Here is a 21172-nt window from a genome sequence, read left to right on the forward strand (position 1 = left end):
CTGAAGGAAATAAAGACGTTTCATATTGTATTGTCTTGGGTTAATCAGTAAGAATCACTTTTTCCTTCACCCCTCTCTGACTATACATACCTTGATTCTAGATTATAGAGGGAAAAGGAACCAAGGACTTGCTGGGAAAAGGAACTAAAGGACTTGTTGATACTGTTTCTGGAGTGCAGAATTTCATAGTTCAAAAATGAACTTCAGCTATCTTATTTTATAAAAGAATAGGCATCAAGATGCCACTATTCACCTTATTACATACATACTATGGAAAACAGATAATTTTTTAATGATATATGTCCAACATAACATTAAGTGAAAAAGGCATATTATGCAATATGATCTCAATTGGAGGAAAGGGAGAAATATATAAGTAGACACAAAGTATAAATAAATACTAGAAGAAAATAAACTAAAATGATAACAGATTTTTGAGTAGTAGCATTAGGGATTTTTATTTCCTTCATCTTGCTTTTCTACATTTTTCCAATTTTCTACTATTTAAAATGCTTTAAAACCTCCATTAAAGTCACAAGAATTTCATCTAGAAACATTTACTAGCAAGTTAAGCCCATTCTCTTTATCTGGGCAACTCTAAAATAACAATGATGACACCACCCTTACAGAAGAAAGCAAAGAAGAAATAAAGAGCCTCTTGATGAAAGTGAAAAAGCTGACTTAAAACTCAACGTTCAGAAAACTAAGGTCATGGCATCCGGTCCCATCATTTCATGGCAAACAGAAGGGGAAACAATGGAAACAGTGACAGACTTTATTTTTGAGGGGGCTCCAAAATCACTGCAGATGGTGATTGCAGCCATGAAATTAAAAGACACTTACTCCTTGGAAGAAAAGCTATGACCAACCTAGACAGCATATTAAAAAGCAGATACATTACTTTGCCAACAAAGATCCATCTAGTCAAAGCTATGGTTTTTTCAGTAGTCATGTATGAATGTGAGAGTTGGACTACAAAGAAAACTGAGCATCGAAGAATTGATGCTTTCCAACTGTTGTGTTGGAGAACACTCTTGAGAGTCCCTTGGACTGCAAGGAGATCCAACCAGTCCATCCTAAAGGAAATCAGTTCTGAATATTCATTGGAAGGACTGGATGCTGAAGCTGAAACTCCAATACTTTGGCCACCTCATATGAAGAACTGACTCATTGGAAAAGACCCTGATGCTGGGAAAGCTTGAAGGCAAGAGGAGAAGGGGAGGACAGAGGATGAGATGGTTGGACGGCATCACCGACTGGATGGACATGAATTTGAGTAAGCTCCAGGAGTGGGTGATGGACAGGGAAGCCTGGCCTGCTGCAGTCCCGTGGGGTCGCAAAGAGTCAGACACGACTGAGGGACTGAACTCACTCAAAATAACAATAGTTATAACTAGTCTCCCAGGTACCCTGCGGTCTTCTTAATTTCAACTTCTTAGATGTTCTCTATTTATCTTATTAGTTCCTCGTACCTCCCTGAGTTCTGACTCTTGGATTCTAAAAGAGCGTTTTGAGAAGCAACGTGGAAAATGGAATGCGGAATCCAAAGTTTGTGTCAGATGAGCCCAACGACTCTCTACATTGTATGGGGAAAGATAATTGGGCTTCAGTCTAGGATGTGCCATTTACTAACGGTGGAGCCTTAGATAAACCAGTTCATATCGCTGCACCTCCGCTGTCTCAGTTTTCCCACCTTCAAAATGGGAGTAGAATTTACAAACAGAGTAAGGATAGGGCAGGGCTCACTACCAAAAGAGGAAGTATCACAGTCAAAGACTGTCTAGAATTCCATCCACTGCTATGCTATGTCACTTCAGTCGTGTCCGAATTCCACAGGTCCCAGTAAATCCTAGCGGAAAAGCTCCACCCCAAACCGACGGACTCCGAGGGGGTGCGGCCCCGGAATCTGTATTTTAACAGCTTTCCAGGTGAGTCAGATGTCTAGTGAAGAGGACTCTTTCCAGCTCTTTAATCCACTTATTAACTTCCTTCTGGTCCTAGCGATTTCCAGTTCCCGCAAAAAAAAGGAGCCGAAGAAAGAGGGGAGAAAAAGTATATCCAGGGTCGGAGTGGCAGATACCGGTCACTCACCAGCTTCCTTCCTCCCCCGGCGCCAGCCGCCAGGTTACATAACGGGTCCCGCGGCGCGCTCTCGCGAGGTTTCCACCGCCCCCGCCTCGGTCCACGTCAGAGGGAACCGGGCGGAGCGGCCAACATGGCGGAACGCAGGCGACACAAGAAGCGGATTCAGGTAGCAAAGCCGAACCCTTGGGTAGGGGGCTTTAGGGCGCTCGGAAGTGGAAGATGCTGGGAAAACTCCCGGGAAGGGCGAGCGAAATCGAGGACGAGGTGGGGTGGGGTTCCACCGCGAGGCCGCAGGTTGTGGGCTGCGTCGTTGTGAGGGGCCTGAGGAAGGGCGGCGTTGGAGACAGCGGAGGTGCTGGGGCTGCAGCGGAAGGCAGCAGGCGCTGCGCTCGGAATCGGCCGTGGAGGCGCGGCCGTCAGTTCAAGGTTCCGGTGGAGGCGCCGGCCTGGGCCTGTGCTGGGAGGTCAGCGCCCTCCGAGCACAGACATCGACCCTCCCGGGCTCCTCCCCTCCCTTCTCCACCCCATCTTTTCGCCGTAGCTGTCCCGAAATTGAGGCCACGGTAACTAGGGTAGAACGCGGAGGACTGACCTAAAGCTACCCGTTCTTTGTGCGCGGATAGAAGGACCGTAGGAGGTGGGAGTGAGCGGGATTTGGTCAGCTGTCCCGAGGCCCCGGCGGCGAACTGCGTATCCAGGTGTTCGTTTGCTTGTACCCTCCTTTCTCGTTTTTATTATTAACGTAAGCGTCCAGTTGAAGCTTTGTGGCTTTCTTTCAGCGACACAGTGTAAATAAACAAAACTCTGGGTACTGCAACGAGCGGGTCGCGCCCAGAAACGTTTGACATGGCAGTGTGTCATCCTCATAACCTACATAGCATCCCTCCCTCATTCCACAGGCCTGTCATCTGTGTATTTCTTCCCTACAATTTTCCCCTGTTGGTCATGCTCTCTGCTGAGAGGATTAAACATGTGGAACATCTTAGACTCAGGATGTGTGTCTGCTTGTTAGTTTATGTGCCTAGAAACCTTCATATGTCATCATAAATTGGGCATGTTGTAAATTGTTAATATGCTAATCACAAATTGTTACACTCATTTTCTTTCTGTTCCTTACTATTTCATTGCTTAGAATGACTTTCTGTCTGAAGTTTTATTTCCCTGTTTAAAAAAAGTTTACCACTTAACTTACACCATGGGTGATTTAGGTATGCAAGTTAAAATTATCCTTAAAAGTCTGAAGTACTAGGGGAAAAAAAAGATGTGATCAGTAAATCTGAAATTTTGGAATTGAGAAGAAATAAGAAAGTAGTTTCAAATAGAGTACAGAAGGGGACCAAAAAGAGACAAATCCTGCCCCCTCCCCCAAGTTCAGACAAGTCATAAAACCAAGGCTTAAGTTTATTGTGAAAGAAGTTTATAATTATACTATTCCTAGTCTTTCAAAATTTAATGTTATTGGTCAGTTGTGGATACATAATATTTTTATTAGAATTCGTATTGAAGTTGTCAAATTAGTACTTACTGAATTTCTTATATTTACACATATGGTACATTTTATGACCCTAAATAAACTTTTTTAAAAAATTTCAACTGTTCTTTACTGTGGTCACAAAGGTGATCTTAATTTACTTTGAATAGCTGCTCTATTTCAATTGTGATCTCATATTAAGCAAAAAGATTAAAAACTGATACAGCAGTGGTAGTGACTGGGAGCTAAAACTTGAGCCATACTGTGCCTGTTTGTACCCCAGTGTCAGTATTTATTAGCTGTGTAATTTTGGTCAAATTACTTAGCTTTTTTCCTCTATTTCCAAATCCATAAGAAGGAATATTTACCTTGAAAAGAGATCCTCTTTGGGTTGTGGTGGAAAAAATACATGAGTGGATGACTTATTATTAAAGGTTATAAAAGCTATGAAAATAGTATTTGGTACATAACTTTTTTTCCACCTCCCTGAGGATGAAGGGTTTAGGATAACTTTTTTTAGGTTTTGCTAAGCACTTTGATATGCTGAAGAAAGATTAACAGTTACCTATTCAGTAAATAAACCTTTGAGTTGTGAGTGCCATAAAAATTTTTTTACTTACTATTGTTTAATTGTGGATTAGCAAAGTATGTGAGGATCTGATTGTTAAAAATCAAGTTGTTATACTGCTAAGTGAAAATAAATGACATTTCTCAAATCCTCCCAACTTTTCTATATAGCTATGCTGTGTGGAAGGAATCTTATAGAGCTCTTGGGCATGCTACTTGGAGTACTACTATGCAGTCTCAACAGATTAATAAAAATATACAGTAGCTTATCAGTCTCCCTTTTTTTCCCTTCAAGGAATCAGAAACTAATATTGGCATTACTTTAGACAAAAAGATCAAATGTAGTGGCCATGTTTACAGTTGAAGTTACAGAAAAAATCCTATTGTAAGACTTTTAGACAAAAAGTTCTGTAATATCAACTCGATTTCCTGTTGTTTGTTACTTGATGTTTCGTGTTTACAAAAGATTTCTACATATAATAGAATTAGGGACCTTGAATTGTAATTTATATGTTGGGGGAAAGGATTGCTACATGTAAGTTCGGGGTTTTAAAAAGTAGTTAATCTGTATGCTTTTTCTGGGATAGCCTAATTTTAGATTTCTGGTATTCCATCAAAGTTGGAAGCAAGAGGACTATTTCGTCACATTTCCTTCTTGGACTCACTTTACTGGCCACTGAAAACCAAAAGTGAGCTATGTGTTCATTGACATTACATTGGGAAGTTTTCTTGTTTGAGATTCCCAAGTGAAAGGGATCTCAATTCAAATTAATAAAATATTTGAAAACAAATAACTGTTAGTTTTCTAAGATATGCAACCATGTAAGTTCAAGAACTTACAATAAACGCTTATAGGTTAACAAAGTGCTGTTTACTAGAAAGGTTAGCTTAAAATCCTAGTACCATCAAATTTTAGAGTTGAAAAGGGTTTTCAAATTGGGTTTTTTGGAAACCTCAGTAGCCACTACTATACTACCATTATCCCTCATCCTTTAAGCTACTGTGTGTGACTTTAAGCAAATGATTTATCTAAGATCTCTGGCTTTCAGATTTTAACTTGAAACCTATTTGCATTTTCACAAATATTTTACACTGCTTGTGAAAGTGTTTGTCGCTCAGTTGTGTCTGACTATGCTACCCCATGGGCTGTGTGTAGCCCACCAGGTTCCTCTGTCCATGGCATTCTCCAGACAGAAATACTGGAGTAGGTAGCGCTTCTCCAAGGGATCTTCCTGATCTAGGGATGGAACCCTGGTCTCCCACATAGCAGGCAAATTCTTTACCATCTGCGATAATACTGCTTGTATAAAAATACAAATTGACAATTGGTGCCCTAATCTATTTCTTTTGCTCAGTTTATTCAACAAGCTTATTTATTACCTAAAGCCTCTTGATGAAAGTGAAAGAGGAGAGTGAAAAAGTTGGCTTAAAGCTCAACATTCAGAAAACGAAGATCATGGCATCCGGTCCCATCACTTCATGGGAAATAGATGGGGAAACAGTGGAAACAGTGTCAGACTTTATTTTTTGGGGCTCCAAAATCACTGCAGATGATGACTGCAGCCATGAAATGAAGAGATGCTTACTCCTTGGAAGAAAAGTTATGACCAACCTAGATACTATATTGAAAAGCAGAGACATTACTTTTGCCAACTAAGGTACGTCTAGTCAAGGCTATGATTTTTCCAGTAGTCATGTATGGATGTGAGAGTTGGACTGTGAAGAAGGCTGAGCGCCGAAGAATTGATGCTTTTGAACTGTGGTGTTAGAGAAGACTCTTGAGAGTCCCTTGGACTGCAAGGAGATCCAACCGGTCCATTCTGAAGGAGATCAGCCCTGGGATTTCTTTGGAAGGAATGATGCTAAAGCTGAAACTCCAGTACTTTGGCCAACTCATGCGAAGAATTGACTCATTGGAAAAGACTTTGATGCTGGGAGGGATTGGGGGCGGGAGGAGAAGGGGACGACAGAGGATGAGATCGCTGGATGGCATCACTGATTCGATGGACGTGAGTCTGAGTGAACTCTGGGAGTTGGTGATGGACAGGGAGGCCTGGCGTGCTGCGATTCATGCAGTCACAGAGTCGACCACGACTGAGCGACTGAACTGAAGATTATTTCTGTTGAATAAGTTGATTTAAAATTTTTTTCATCATTTTTGAGGGTAGGAGAATGAGGGAGCAGAAATTCTAAGTCAAAAATTCTGTAAGATTGAAGCCCATGGCTTACTGACTCTTGATCTAATTTTTTTTTTTTTTCCTCAAAAAGGTTATCTTAAGTACCAGTTAAAATAATATATATCTAGAAATGGTAACGGAGAAGGCAATGGCAACCCACTCCAGTACCCTTGCCTGGAAACTCCCGTGGACGGAGGAGCCTGGTAGGCTGCAGTCCATGGGGTCGCTAGGAGTCGGACACGACTGAGCGACTTCACTTTGACTTTGCACTTTCATGCATTGGAGAAGGAAATGCCAACCCACTTCAGTGTTCTTGCCTGGAGAATCCCAGGGATGGGGGAGCCTGGTGGGCTGCCGTCCATGGGGTCGTACAGAGCAGACACGGCTGAAGCGACTTAGCAGCAGCAGCAGAAATGGTAACCCCAGTTTCATTGTAGTATTTTCTAATGTTGATGTATTCTGAAATAAAAAATTGTATTTGTTAAATAATTTAAAAAGAAAGTTCTACCCTAGCTTTCCATTTTTGTAATTTTGGACTGTGAGTTGCAACTGCTGGCATCTTGGTGTTTGGGTTGGCAGTCCACCCTCAAAATGTATTGCTTCTTTGCTTGCTCATTCTAAGATGTTTGGGCTCATTCATTGAGCTACAAAGTTCCCTTCATTGGAGAGTTGATAAACTTGTTTCTCTTTGTAAGTGGCTGATGCTGTTCCCAAAAGACCTTCAATTTTTTCATTAGATTTCTAGAAAAGTTAGGAAAATATTCTGAAGGTAATGTATATATAGACAGGAAGAAGATAAGACTGTTTTAGCCTGCAGCAGGGGAGCAGTGAGAATGAAGATTCCGTGGCAGGCTCTTCTGTATTACTAGCTTCCCAAGTCATGTTATCTTGGTATGCTTCAATAACAATCTTTCTGGCTTCAAAGCCCCAGCAGATGGCACAAATCCTAAACTCTTAGAGGCAGCCTACAATATGTATAAGTTATATGTGGTATAATGAACATGTCATATTTCACAGAAGATAATAGTTTTTTAAGGATTTGAACTTGAAGGAAGAGCAAGGAAGATATCCGTTCTTTTGTGCAAATATCTTAAGCATTCTAGTTAGATGTTTTAGGGAAGTTACTGATACTTTAAGAAAGTATCAATGAATAGGGAACTCTGTGTCTAGTTGAGAGAGATTATTCAAGTCCATGTTTTCTGGGCCTTTTCTGTTTATTCATGCTTAGTAGTGCCTTTACCAAGGAGGGGAAGGGAAGGAAGATAGAATACTTGAGTATGTTTTTGCAGTTGTGGAAAAGAGCTTGGTGAATTTGAAGTTAATTGTTAAAATGAGGTTTTTAAACTTGTGGATTCATGTAGAATTCGATTCCATACTGTATAATAATAGAGTTAACTTTTCAGTTTCTTTTGTTTCCTTATAACATAGTTTACGTGTGATGCCTATATCAACAGTCAGTAGATTGGTACCATGTTTAGTTAATGGTTTGAGTGTTAGTATGAGTGTAGACTTGTCATGCCTAAGGTTGATGTGATTGTTTCCTCTCAGAATAACCTTCATTCCGAAATTCTGTTATTGAAAAACTGTCCTTTTAGTTGATCAAACTAGAAATTTGACATCTTTTATTAAGTAATTTCATTCATCCTTTATCATTGAGTCCTTCCTATCTGTTCTACACTTGAAATGTTTCAAATATCAAAATCCTTCTTAGTCCAGAGTATCACGTCACATCCTACTTGAATACTAACTAGTTTCCCTGCCTTATGCATTTATTCCCCAGTTCATTCTACATGTAGGCTCCAAAATAGTGTCTCAGTCATTTTTTTTCTCATTATGTCCTCCTCCTAGTCAAAAACTTCCTGTGACTTACAGGGTAAATTTAAAATTTCTCAGAATGCTTTGAATACTATTTAGCCCTATTATACTTGCACGTACTTAGCCTCAAAATGCTTTCTAACTTGTCTCTAGTGAAACCAAATTTTATGCTCATTTTCAGCCACAGTATTTTTATACTATTCATTCAGCTTATCCTAAACTTGTTCATCTTTCAGAGTCTAGGTCCCTCTTCCAGGAGATCTTTCATAGCTCCCATTTTGTACTCCTAAAATATTTTTCCTACCACTCATTTTGAAAAATAACAGTTGTTGTTTTGGATAGTTGTAACATACTGTAGGTATTGTGCCTTAACAAATTTTTGGTATTAACTGTAGCACCCAATGGTATTTTAGGGTAAACAACTCAGTAAGTGTATGTTTGAACAATTTACGTTTATCTCTTCTCCCCCACATATCATTTTTAATCAAGCGTATCCCAGTAACAAATCAGTCAATTGGATAAATCTTTAGATTGACAACAGATGTATTAACTGAGGGAAAAATTAAACATACATGGGTGTGATTATAAAATAGTATTGGTCTCTATAAAGCCAATTATACTATCTCATTATTACCAACTATTTATATAGTATGACTTTTTTGGCTGTATATGAACATACAGGATATTGTTTACTAATAGATAAGCCTTCTAGAAATTCAGTGTTACTCAGGCATAATTAAATGCTATCATTTTACGTATACTAATGTATTTTAGTGTGATTTCAGAAACCAAAATATAGAATACTTTTTAGCTTGTGAGAACTATATTTTGTGAAAGTGAAAGTTGCTCAGTCTTGTCCGACTCCTTGGCGACCCCATGGACTGTATAGTCCATGGAATTCTCAAGGCCAGGATACTGGAGTGGACTGGACCCCAGATTAAATAATTATGAACACTGTAGATGGTAGTGAACTTGGTAGTGTTAAAGTTTGAATTTACAGCTTTTTAAGATTCTATTTTTCTGTGATATTTATTTTTATATATAAAACTAAAGGTCTTTTATTCTTAAAATATTTGTTTTTTATTATAGTCTTCATTTGGATTGAATGGTTTGGGTTTTTAGTTTTTCTTTTTTTTTTCAATTTTTATTTTATATTGGCGTATAGTTGATTTACAATGTGTGGGTTTCTAATTTTTATTGTCACAAATAGTAACCCACAAATGAGGTAGTATGAGAGTATAAATATCATGCACTGTGTTAATTGGCTGTTTGAAGCAGAGAAATTGGGAAATGCAAAGGAAGAAATCCAAGAAGTAGCTGCCTGGTGACCCAACAACAAGGGCACAGATTTTCCCTTCATCTCACAAATTACTCCTCTTCAGGATAAAGTTAAACCTGAGACTTTGTTAGTTGTCCCTTATTTTCCACAGACATAAGTGAATTCAGACTTCTTTGAAATTTGTGGAAAAACTGATGTAAATACAGATGATTTAGATAATTTTTCCTTTTTTTGTATTATTAGAATGTCTTGCCTAAAAGGTAACTGTCTTCAGCATTATTTGTTCTCGGCAGTCTAGATTCTTGGCAGTTAATTCTTCACAATTATTTGGCACTTTATTCATTTTAAGAAATAGACCTTCATGAAATCATTCACATTTAAATTATATATTGCTAGAAATATTGCTTGAGTTCTCTATATATTGTGCTTAAAAATGTGAAGACAGTGCTTTTATTTTGATATTAGTAGCTTACAGCAGTAAGACAACTTCTAAAAGTAAAAAAATACAAGATGTATATACAAATGTAAATTGCTCTCATTTTCTTCAGTATATGAGTGGGGAGAAGAAGTACACTGCTTTTAACTACTCAAAAGTAGTTCAGAAGATAAGGAAATACAGCAAGATGGGAAATGATAAACAATGAAGTGGTAGAAAATTTGGAAGAAGGAATGGAAAAATTTTAGAAAACAGGGAAGGATTAAAGCAGCCTTTTCAAAACTCCTTGTTCACTTCCATTAATCAGTTCTTGGAGTGAAAGTCACTCAGCCATGTCTGACTCTTTGCAACCCTCTGGACTATACAGTCCATGGAATTCTCAGTCCATGGAATTCTCCAGGCCTGAATACTGGAGCCATTCTCTTCTCCAGCGGATCTTCCCAACCCAGGGATCCAACCTAGGTCTTCTACATTGCAGGTGGATTCTTTACCAGCTGAGCCACCAGGGAAGCCCAGTCAGTTTTAAATGAGATTATAATTTACTTGTCTATTGCATTTAAAGGCAAGGTGAGAAAGGATTCCCTGAAAGTATCTAGAATTTGTAACCCTAAAAGAAAAGGGAATACAGATCTTCAGCATCTCAAGTAGTATCTTGTATCTGGGACCACACTGGGACAGCTATCTTTGGTTAATTTGAGAACTCCTCCTGCAATCTCTAGTCTTTTGTTTAGGGTACATAACTTTGGCTGTTACTTAACATTTATTTATGGCACCTGTTTCTACTTACTTTGGCATTTGGGCACTCACTATTGACAACCTCTTAATGTTTTGAATTATTGTCTTATGGCTTGTAAAGAGAGACCAAGCAAGGGTAAAGATGAACTGGTACAAAGTGGTTACCATGCTGGTAAAACAACTCAAAATAAATGCCTTGTAGCTGAAGCCAAGAGAGAAGCAACTTTGGGCCCTGTCAACTTGTATTTGAAAAATGTGTAATTTTTAAAATATCCGTTCTGTCTTTTGTATAGATTACCAGGTCTGCTCTAGAAAAAGCTTGAAAGAAAGGCCTGTAGTATGCTTTAAAAGATTTTCAGAAAAGATCTGTAATTCTTCAGTGTATGAATGTCTCAAGTAAATGATTACGTTAAATTTAATATTGTTACTTTGCAGGAAGTTGGTGAACCATCTAAAGAAGAAAAGGCTGTAGCCAAGTTTCTTCGATTCAACTGTCCAACAAAGTCCACCAATATGATGGGTCACCGGGTTGATTATTTTATTGGTAGGATTTCATATTTAAATTATGTTAGTGTACGTATTTTATAAGGAAAGAAAGAAAGTGAAGTCGCTCAGTTGTGTCCGACTCTCTGCGACCCCATGGATTGTAGCCTATCAGGCTCCTCCATCCATGGGATTTTCCAGGCAATAGTACTGGAGTGAATTGCTATTTTCTTCTCCAGGGGATCTTCCTGACCCAGGGGTCGAACCTGGGTCTCCCACATTGTAGACAGATGCTTAACTGTCTGAGCCACCACCTAATTTGGGGATAGGCAGATGTTTTAAAAGTGCTTTGCAAGAATGATTGGTGAAGCTAGGTGAGGGGCATATGGCACATGATTATCTTATTCTTTCCTTTCGTGATTAAAAATATCAGTAGTAAAAATAAAGTACTTCTTAATGACATTTGAGATATTTTTATAATATAATGAGATTTATTTTCAGTACTAATTTTTAATCAGATAGTACATGTACTTAATGATACTTTTTTTAAAAACTCCAGCATAAAATTTAGTGTGAAACCAGTCTGTTGGAACCAAGTTGGGAGCTTTTTCTTCATATAATCTGAACAACTTCATTATAAGCTAATATCATCTGTAGTATTGCCCCATAACTTATAAGTCAATAGTTGTTGAGTTTGCCTGTCTGATCAGTTAAGATTGAATTGCCATTATAGAGAAGAAATTGCTTTGTATTCTCTTTAGTGCTATGATTAATGATTTTGCTAGTCAATAAAAGTTTGAAAAATGGACATGCTATTCTTTTCAGATCTCATCTATTTAGCTTTTTCTAGTGACAGCAGTAGATTGTTCACAGAACTTATTCCTTGGTGGGTAAAGCTTAGAGACAGAATTTCTCTTAACTGTGGTAGAGGACGGTTTTTGCTTTGTCTTACATTTTGATTATTTGATAAGAGTGATATTTACATTTATTTTGAACTTTTTAAAGAACATTTTCTCATTAATTTATATTGCTTGAGTTAATATTTTTTATTTATCATTTATTTCACAGCATTACTTTAAAAAGCTGCTTATCAGTATGTTTCACAAATTGAGCTCTTTGTCATGATTGTGTCAGACTTAAATTTTCTGTTGAACTTGGTTTTATTTTCGAATGCTGGAATGTTGAAATTTGCCTTATAGAATATTATTTAGATAGACTCAAGTTCTGCTGTATACTAAATTTATAATAATTAATTTCTTCTTTAGCTTCTAAAGCAGTGGATTGCCTCTTGGATTCAAAGTGGGCAAAGGCCAAGAAAGGAGAGGAAGCTTTATTTACAACAAGGGAGTCTGTGGTTGACTACTGCAACAGGTACTCTTTATTTCTTAGTGAAGGATAATGTGACTAGTAATTTAAAAACAGTCTCCATGGTCCTAAAGCTCCTTCCCTATTTTCATTGTTTAGTTCTGTTGCAACATAGCGCAAGCATGACTTTTACACATAACTTGGATATTTTCAGTATCTCAGGAAATGCATTTATTTGGAGTTAGACCATCATATTTTTATAGTTTTTATTTGTGTTCTGTTAAATTTATATATTTGCAGGCTGACTGAACTGAGGGATCAGCAATAAAAATCATACACCAGTGCCTATCATGAACATAAAAGTTCTTTCTTTTCTAGAGAAAACAGGTGGGGAGTCTTTTCCAAAACTTTGTCAGGGACTCCTAATTGGCCTGTTGTCCCTGTTGTTTGTGTGTCTACCCACTGAGCCATTAGCCAGGTACACTCTTCCATTTTGTTTGTGATTGCTATTGTATTCCTTGTGAAATCAAGGCAGCTGTGACATCTACCTTTTCTTGATTCCAAGATGAAGTATAGACAGTTCAGTAACATGTCCATTTATTTTATAGATACTTCTTCTTTGGGAAAAATGTTTCATGGTGAATGTGTAAAACAATCCGTTTTCTGGGAGTCCAGTGGTTAGGACTCTGTTTCCACTGCAGGGGCCATAGGTTCAATCTCTGGTCAGGAATCTAAGATCCCTCATGCCATATGATATGGGCCCCTCCCCCCCAAAAAAAATCACTTTTCTCTTGGAAAGAAGTATGCTGGTTTTGTGGTTTTCCCCGCTCCCCGCAGTTTTTCCCCTTGGTTTATTTACTACTTGAACATATTTATTAAGATGTTAGTAAATCAGATTGCTTCTGTGACAGTGAATTTTACAATTGGTGGGAATTTGACATTTTAGATTATCTTATATATTTAGTAGGGAGATACACATAGCATTTACTAATATATTGATTAATGGCATTTAAAATGGCAGCCACATTTTAGTCCTCAGTCATTGAGTTGTGTCTTAGTCTTTGTGATCCCAAGAACTGTAACCTGTCAGGCTCCTTCTGTCCATGGAATTTTCCGGCGAGAATAGTGAAGTGAGTTGCTGTTTCCTTCTCCAGGGAATCTTCCTGACCAAGGGATCACGCCTGAGTCTCCTGTATTGGCAGGAGGGTTCTTTACCATTGAGCCACCTGGGAAGCAGCAGCCACATGAGAACCCTCTTAAAAAACTGTGGAAAAAAATTTCACAGTTTGTCTGCTAAAGCTGTAAAGTTGAAGAATTGTTAAATGTTTCTTAAAATTCTTAGCTGCCAGGGAATTCCCTCGTGGTTCAGTGGTTACGACTCCTATTTTCACTGCCATGGGCCTGGGGTTCCATCCCTGATTGGGGAACTGAGACCCCGCAAGCTGTGCTGCACAGCCAAAAAAAAGTTCTTAGCTGCCAAAAACTGGAGTCATTAATGGACCTTTCAAAAACAATGAAAATTTCATTGTTGGGGCAGGGATTAAGCTAACAGCAGTGCAGTCACTATTTTCCTTTGTAGCCATCTGTGTATTAGAATTCCAAAGTGCAAATTTCCCTACCTGCCTCAAAATAGACTTATTTTTTATACATAGTATAAAAAGTAGAAGGTGCTATAAATGCACAAACAAAGAAGTTAAATCACTTACCCAAAGTCACAAAGCTAGTAAGTGGCGAGCCAGAATTCTAAATCCAGCCATCAGGCTTTGTCGTGTAGTCCATGCTCTTAAACACTGCACTATACTATCTCCTCCAAAATAATGATCCATTTAATGAAGCAAAAATTAAGATGAAGGATTAACCTGTCAGTATTGTGTGAATATTAGTGCTTGCTTTGGCAGCACATACACTAAAATTTAATATAAAATCTGAACCCAACTCTCCAAGATAAGCAGCCAATATTAATATATTTCTCTTGGCGTTTTAGGAGACTTGATACTTTGTTATATGAAAAGCAAAAACAAACCTTGAGTATGGAGATGGTTCTAGCAATATAATCACTTTTTGTTGTATATGTTATTCCCATTTATATCAAGCTTTTTGTGTCCTTTTTGCACTGAGAAGCATAAATTTTTCAAAACCACTTATAATAATAACCATAGAGACCTCATGATGACCAGCTCTCATGGGTTCCTGACTGACTACAGGCAAAACCACAGAGAGATACTAGTCCTGTCTCATTCTCTGAAGTGTGCTTGAGGGAGGTTGAGGAAAAACAAAAGAAAACAGGAAACTGTAGTATGATACACAAAACAGCCTTTTCTAGTATGCTCCATGCCTCTTCATGGCCTGTTTCAAGTACAGACTCTTAAATCTTGTATCTAGTGTCATCCTGACCTTCCTGTGACTTTGCATCTCCAAGCCCCCAGTCCACTAATGTCCTTTTCACTCTCATACATATACCACACTCATTCTCTTTTCTGGTCTTTTTTAGGTAATAACCTACCACTTCCCCACGTGGTTCTATCCTGCCTGCCTCTCAATATAAGTCCCCCACATTCCATCTTTACCATTTAGTATTCCCCAGGTCCTCTAGCTTACATTAATCTAATATTCGACAGAATTGATAAAGGTAATATCATGCAGTTTGGTCCTTAACTGTTTAAATAGATTTGTTACATGTGTGTATGTTTTTTTTAATTTCTTGCCTGCTAAATCTGAAGGCAGTTGGAGGACTGTTCTATACTTTACTGTAACTCCACAGCAGTTAGCTCAATGTGGGCATTTGATAAAACCTCACCCTTGTTAGATAAGTTAAAGTCCTAAACACATGTCTGGCATTTAATAAACATTTACTAAACCTGGGAAAAAATTCAGAGGTGAAGAAAAGTAATAAGCAATTTAGTGACATTTTGCAGGCTGCTTTTAATCCATTTATTTATTCTACAAGTACTTACCAAATATCTATTATAGGCCAGGCCTCAGGAATACAGAGATAAATGTGACTTGGCTCTTGCCTCCAAAGCACATATTGTTGTCCGTTAGAGTAGATCTGTGACTAGTTACAGTATGGTGTGTCCCACAAGAAAGAAAGGAAACTTCAAGAATAGCCTCACAGAGAAAACATTTTAATAAAATTTTGAAACGTAAAATAGGTGATTACCCAGCAAACAATAGGGGAGTGGACATTTGATCCTGGCAGAGGGCATAGGACATCCTGAGTTAGGAAAGTATGAGTAGTCTGTGAAAATGTCAGTTTATATAGATGATTTGTTCTATACGGTGTGTTTAAAGCTAATTAATTGAGGCAATGATTTTATTACAATAGTGTCATCTCATTTTTTGAGGCATATGGTGAATTGAAGTAGACATTCCCTATCAAGGAATAAGTCAATGATTCTACTTATTAATGAACGGAATGAGGGTATAATGTAATGATTTATAAACCAAATGTGTTTTCCCTATTAAATTAATGATCTCACTACAGCACTGGTGATGGCTAACATTGAGAACATGCATTCTGGGCACCATGGTAAACAATCTGTATGCTTCTCATTTAGTTCTAGAAACACCTATGAAATAGGTACCCCATTTTAGAAATATACTAAAATTAAGTAACTTACCCAATACTGTGTAGCTAATTAGGTGATAGAGGTGATATTTGAACCCATCTACCTGATTGTGAATTTCTCATTACCAATTTGATTGGTTAATAATCTTACTTTTCTCTCATGGCGTGGAGCAGCTGTGCAGGAGAAGTAACAGAAGCAGATGTTCCTGCTGATTCTGTCCTCTTCTGTAACTGCTTGTCAGGGGAAGAATTGTTTTTTTCCCTAAAGTTCTGTGGTTTATTTTTTTAATTATTTACTTATTAAGAACATTTTTTTCACTAAAGCAAAGAAAACTTTGAGAACCCAAAGAAAGCAAAGAAACTTGAGAAAACTTTGAAAATAATGCAGAAGAAAATCCAAAGTACTAATGATGTTGCCCCAGGAATAATTACATTACCATTTGAGACTGTATATTCAAGTATCTGTATATATACACATGTACTCTTAATATATGGAGAGCTATAATATGAACTGTAGTATGAAATGCTGCTCTTCAATTAACATACAGTGAGTAAGATGTTTTTTCATTTTCATACTAAATTGTAATAAATGATCCTGATAAAAAATCTGGAACTTATATAAGTGAAAAATAAATTAGAATATTTTCATTATAAATTTTTGTAAGAAAGTCTGAAGTAGAATGAAAATTAAAGATTCCCCCTCATTCAGATACTCACCACTACTCTTAAATTTCACTTTCTGCTCATAAGTAGTTAATTATTAAGGGTCTCATTTCAGATTTTTACTTGTTTACATATATGTGTATATGTAAACAGTTATTCATATATGTATATGTAGTAGATACTAATTGGAGAAGGCAGTGGCACCCCGCTCCAGCACTCTTGCCTCGAAAATCCCATGAATGGAGGAGCCTGGTGGGCCACAGTCCATGGGGTTGCTAAGAGTTGGACATGACTGAGCGACTTCACTTTCACTTTTTATGCATTGGAGAAGGAAACAGCAACCCACTCCAGTGTTCTTGCCTGGAGAATCCCAGGGATAGGGGAGCCTCATGGGCTGCCATCTATGGGGTCACACAGAGTCGGACACAACTGAAGCGACTTAACAGCAGTAGATATTAATGCTAGATTCTTTGGGGACATTTCAGACAGTTGCACAATTGTATACTATATAGTTCTTCTGAACAAGAAAAAGTCCAAATGAGGAGACCTAGAAATTAGCTTTTTGGCAGTGTTCATGGGATGGTCCTAATTGGGCAGCAGAAAGAAGCCCAGCCAAGCAGGTCAAAACACAGGTAAGTACAACATAATGATCAGAAATAAGTCGTATTTGGCCAGGAAGGAAGTGTCTAGTTAGCAAGTGGTATGATGTATTGGAGCAGGTACCAGTGGAGGTAGAAAGGTGGATAGTTACCATTAACAGGCCCAGCTGATGGCAGTGAGACCTAGCTTCTAGGTTGTGTTTTGATAGTTATCCTTTATCAAGACAGTAAGGAAGGAACAAATGAGGAACTCTGAAACTGGAACATAAGATTTGAAAAGTTTTTCTTCTAGGTGATAAAAATAAGCGTAACCCGGTTGCTTGAGTGGGATTAGAAAAGATTGAGTCAACCAAGGTTGACTTAATTTGGTCTCAGCTGAGCTTCCAAACTCATCAGATAAGAAAATGAACAACAAAAAAGAACAAAGCAAGCATCTCACTCTTAAGTTTATAACAAATATAACATGAATTGTATTAGAAGAAAAACTGCTGTGGATAACATAACAGAACGTGTTGAGAGAAACACATAGTGTTGTCTTGCCAAATACTTCATACAATTTTTATCTTGATACTGTGAAGAATTGTTTACAGAGTTCAGAAATCTCAGCATATTTAATTATTCATTAATTGAAGATATTTCATTATAGTGGCAGGCTGAGTAGTTAGGTACGTGGAGAGAAGAAAATAACATCAAGAAAGACATCTGAAGACACAGTTTGGATCAACAGATCATGAGCACATTTTTAATCTGTTAACATTTAACTGTTTTATTTTCCCCCTATATTTATATTCCACTTATGTCTACTCTTGAATTTGAGACTTAACTTTAAATAAAGCAGAATTTTGATTACTCCTTATGAACCTAAAGAAAAGCTTAAGGAATCTCATTAAATTACATAGTTGAAAATTAGATTTCATATAATCAGGTTGACTGCACAAGTTTTCGAATAGACTGTTTTTCCATGGACTTACTAGTTGTAATTTTTCTTGTGAGTTGCCAATGTATGTCTTTTCTTTGTTCACTTTATTCAGGTCTTGATATTTTTGCTTTTCAGTCTACATCTACATAATGGATAGGGAATATAATGTCATACCTTTTTTTTTAAGGCTTTTAAAGAAGCAATTTTTTCATCGGGCACTAAAAGTAATGAAAATGAAATATGAGAAAGACATAAAAAAAGAAAAAGAGAAAGGAAAAGCTGAAAGTGGAAAAGAAGAAGATAAAAAGAGCAAGAAAGAAAATCTAAAGGATGAAAAGACAAAAAAGGAAAAAGAAAAAAAAAAAGATGGTGAAAAGGAAGACTCCAAAAAGGTGATTTCAACTAGAATTAAGTAAAAATAAAAAATTTATTACATGCACGTTATCACTACTGGCATATCAAGACTTTTAAAATCTTAGGCAGCAACCACTTAAACCATATTAGGGTTTTTATAAATACCATGATTGAGAATTTTGATTTCTGTGTCTCATATAGTAAAACTTTGAGTATATGAATGTCATATTCCTTTTTGCTTGTTTGTAAATACTTTTTCTTCTATTCAACTTGTTTTTTAATAGGAGGAAACTCCTGGAACTCCCAAAAAGAAAGAAACCAAGAAAAAATTCAAGCTTGAGCCCCATGATGATCAAGTTTTTCTGGATGGAAATGAGGTGAGAGTATCTACTAAAAGTAGAAACCCAATTTTCCATAGGAGTTTTTAGAATTATCTTTGATGCCTTCACTAAGAAAAGAAGTAATTTAGATAAATTTAACCATGTAGATATAAAATTACCCTTTTTAAAAATGAATTTCTCTGAATTTATATTTATAAAAATTTATTAAATCAGTCAGAAGTACGTTCAATTGTCTGTGATAGGTAGAAAACATGAAATAACAGTGACTTAAGATGGATACTTATTTCTCTCTCATTAATGAAATCTGATGGTAAGCAGATACAGCAGCTCCATGGTGGATTTGAAGTTTTCTGCCTGTGTGAGGCAATTAGTAAAGATTATCTCATGGTCCAAAATGACTGCCAGCCTTATATATGCATCCAGAGGAGGGAAGGAAAGTGAGGGACATGCTTCTTTTTTCAGGATACTATCCAGAAAACAGGCAGGTTCTGGCCAATGGAATTGAACCATTGGCCAGAACCTACTCACATGGTCATGCCTTCCTGCCGTAAAGTCTTAGAAACATGATTTTCATACTGAGTGATCCTTTGCCGAGTAAAATACAGGGTTTCCATTACAATCAAAAGGAAAAGAAGCAGAATGGTTAATGAGGAACACATACTGGTTTCTACCTCTCACAGTCAGACACATTACTAGAAGAGTCTAAAATTTTTAACATTACTTGATGCTTTACTCAAAATCATTTTAATGTATTTAATAGAATGTTTGTGTGGTGGTAGCCTTCCATGAAGACCACTTAAGTTAGTCATTTAACCATTACAAAAACATTTGGTTATATACTAGCCATTGAGTTGTGAATTTCTTTCTATGCTTAATACAAAGGTAGTATAAATTTAAAAAGTAGTCGTTCTTGGAGCTGTGAGCTTGAAATTCTGGGAAGGCTTTTCAGACAATGTGCACTAGGCTCATTCCAGACATACTTGCATGAGGATCTCTAGGATGGAATCTAGAGTGTGTATGTGTGTGTGTTTTGTATTACATTTCCATGAGTGACTCTGATGTGAAGCCCTGTTTAAGAACCAATGTAATAGAAAACCACAGGTCTTTCTTAATGTGAAAGCTCAAATGCCTTCAGTTAAACATCAGGTTAACTCTATGCCAAGTCATTTTTATAGGTGCTGGGAATAGCGTAATAAAAAGATAAAATTCTCTTCTTGAAAACTCTTAGTCTAGCAAGCACACAGACCAGACATCCCTCATTTTGTTGTGCTTCAGAGATAAAGTGTTTTGGGAGGGGGTTTTGTTTTGGTGTTTGTTGTTTGTTTGTTTTACAAGCTGAAGATTTACAGAAGCCCTACATTGCATGAGTCTATCGACTTCATCTTTGCAACAACATTTGCTCACTTTGTATGGGTCACATTTTGGTGTTTCTCACAATATTTCAAATCCTCTTCTAGCAAAAAAAAATTTTGACTCACTGAAGGCTCTGATAATGGTTAGCATTTTTTAGCAATAAAGTATTTTTTACTTAGGGTATGTACATTGATTTCTTAGACATGATGCTATTGTACACTTAATATTGACTATAGTATAATGTAAATGTAACTTTCATATGTACTGGGAAAACCAAAAAATAAAAAATTGTATTATTGCAGTATTATTGGAGCTAATCTTGGAATATCTGAAGTATGCCTGTACTGTATTATGACATGGGATAGTATTATGATGGGAGAATACCAATCAGGAATGGTTAATCCAATGAAAAGAGGGTTAAGAATGATCTGGAGATCCTGGACACTTGAGCTGAGCCTTGAAGGATGACTGGCAGATTGCCAGGTGCACTGCAAAGGAGTTAGAGGCCTATTAAACAAAGGAAGCAGCCTGAGCAAAAGCTTGGGTGCTTGCAGTCCCAAAAAGGCTAAGGTTTTATTCTGTACAAAGAAGTATGCTTTCAGACTTTTAAAAAATTTTATCTGTTCTTTAGGTGAAGGATAGTTGCTTTACAGAATTTTGTTGTTTTCTGTCAAACCTCAACATGAATCAGCCATAGGTATACATATATCCCCTCCCTCTTTAACCTCCCTCCCATCTCCTTTCCCATCCCACCCCTCTAGGTTGATACAGAGCCTCTGTTTGAGCTTCCTGAGACATAACAGTAAATTCCCATTAGCTATCTGTTTTACATATGGTGATGTAAGTTTCCATGTTACTCTCTCCATACATCTCACCCTCTCTTCCCCTCTCCCCATGTCCATAAGTCTGTTCTCTAGTTCTGTTTCTCCATTGCTGCCCTGCAAATAAATTCTTCAGTACCATCTTTCTAGATTCCGTATATATGCATTAGTATACAATATTTATCTTTCTCTTTCTGACTG

At 37.3% G+C, this 21172-nt stretch overlaps 1 protein-coding gene across 1 annotated transcript in view; it reads left to right on the top strand.

The window, feature by feature from the left end:
• The first annotated feature begins 1941 nt into the window (after positions 1-1941).
• SEC62 (SEC62 homolog, preprotein translocation factor) overlaps positions 1942-21172 on the top strand; it is a 33594-nt gene continuing 14363 nt past the window's right edge. The window contains exons 1-5 of the mRNA XM_040248684.1: positions 1942-2251; positions 11001-11109; positions 12314-12419; positions 18290-18494; positions 18741-18833. Coding sequence (XP_040104618.1) covers positions 2216-2251; positions 11001-11109; positions 12314-12419; positions 18290-18494; positions 18741-18833 — 549 coding nt within the window. The 5' untranslated portion in view covers positions 1942-2215. The remainder of the gene's footprint in view (positions 2252-11000; positions 11110-12313; positions 12420-18289; positions 18495-18740; positions 18834-21172) is intronic.

This window comes from Oryx dammah, unplaced genomic scaffold (assembly GCF_014754425.2).
Source record: "Oryx dammah isolate SB20612 unplaced genomic scaffold, SCBI_Odam_1.1 HiC_scaffold_2, whole genome shotgun sequence".
Classification (NCBI taxonomy): Eukaryota; Metazoa; Chordata; class Mammalia; order Artiodactyla; family Bovidae; genus Oryx; species Oryx dammah.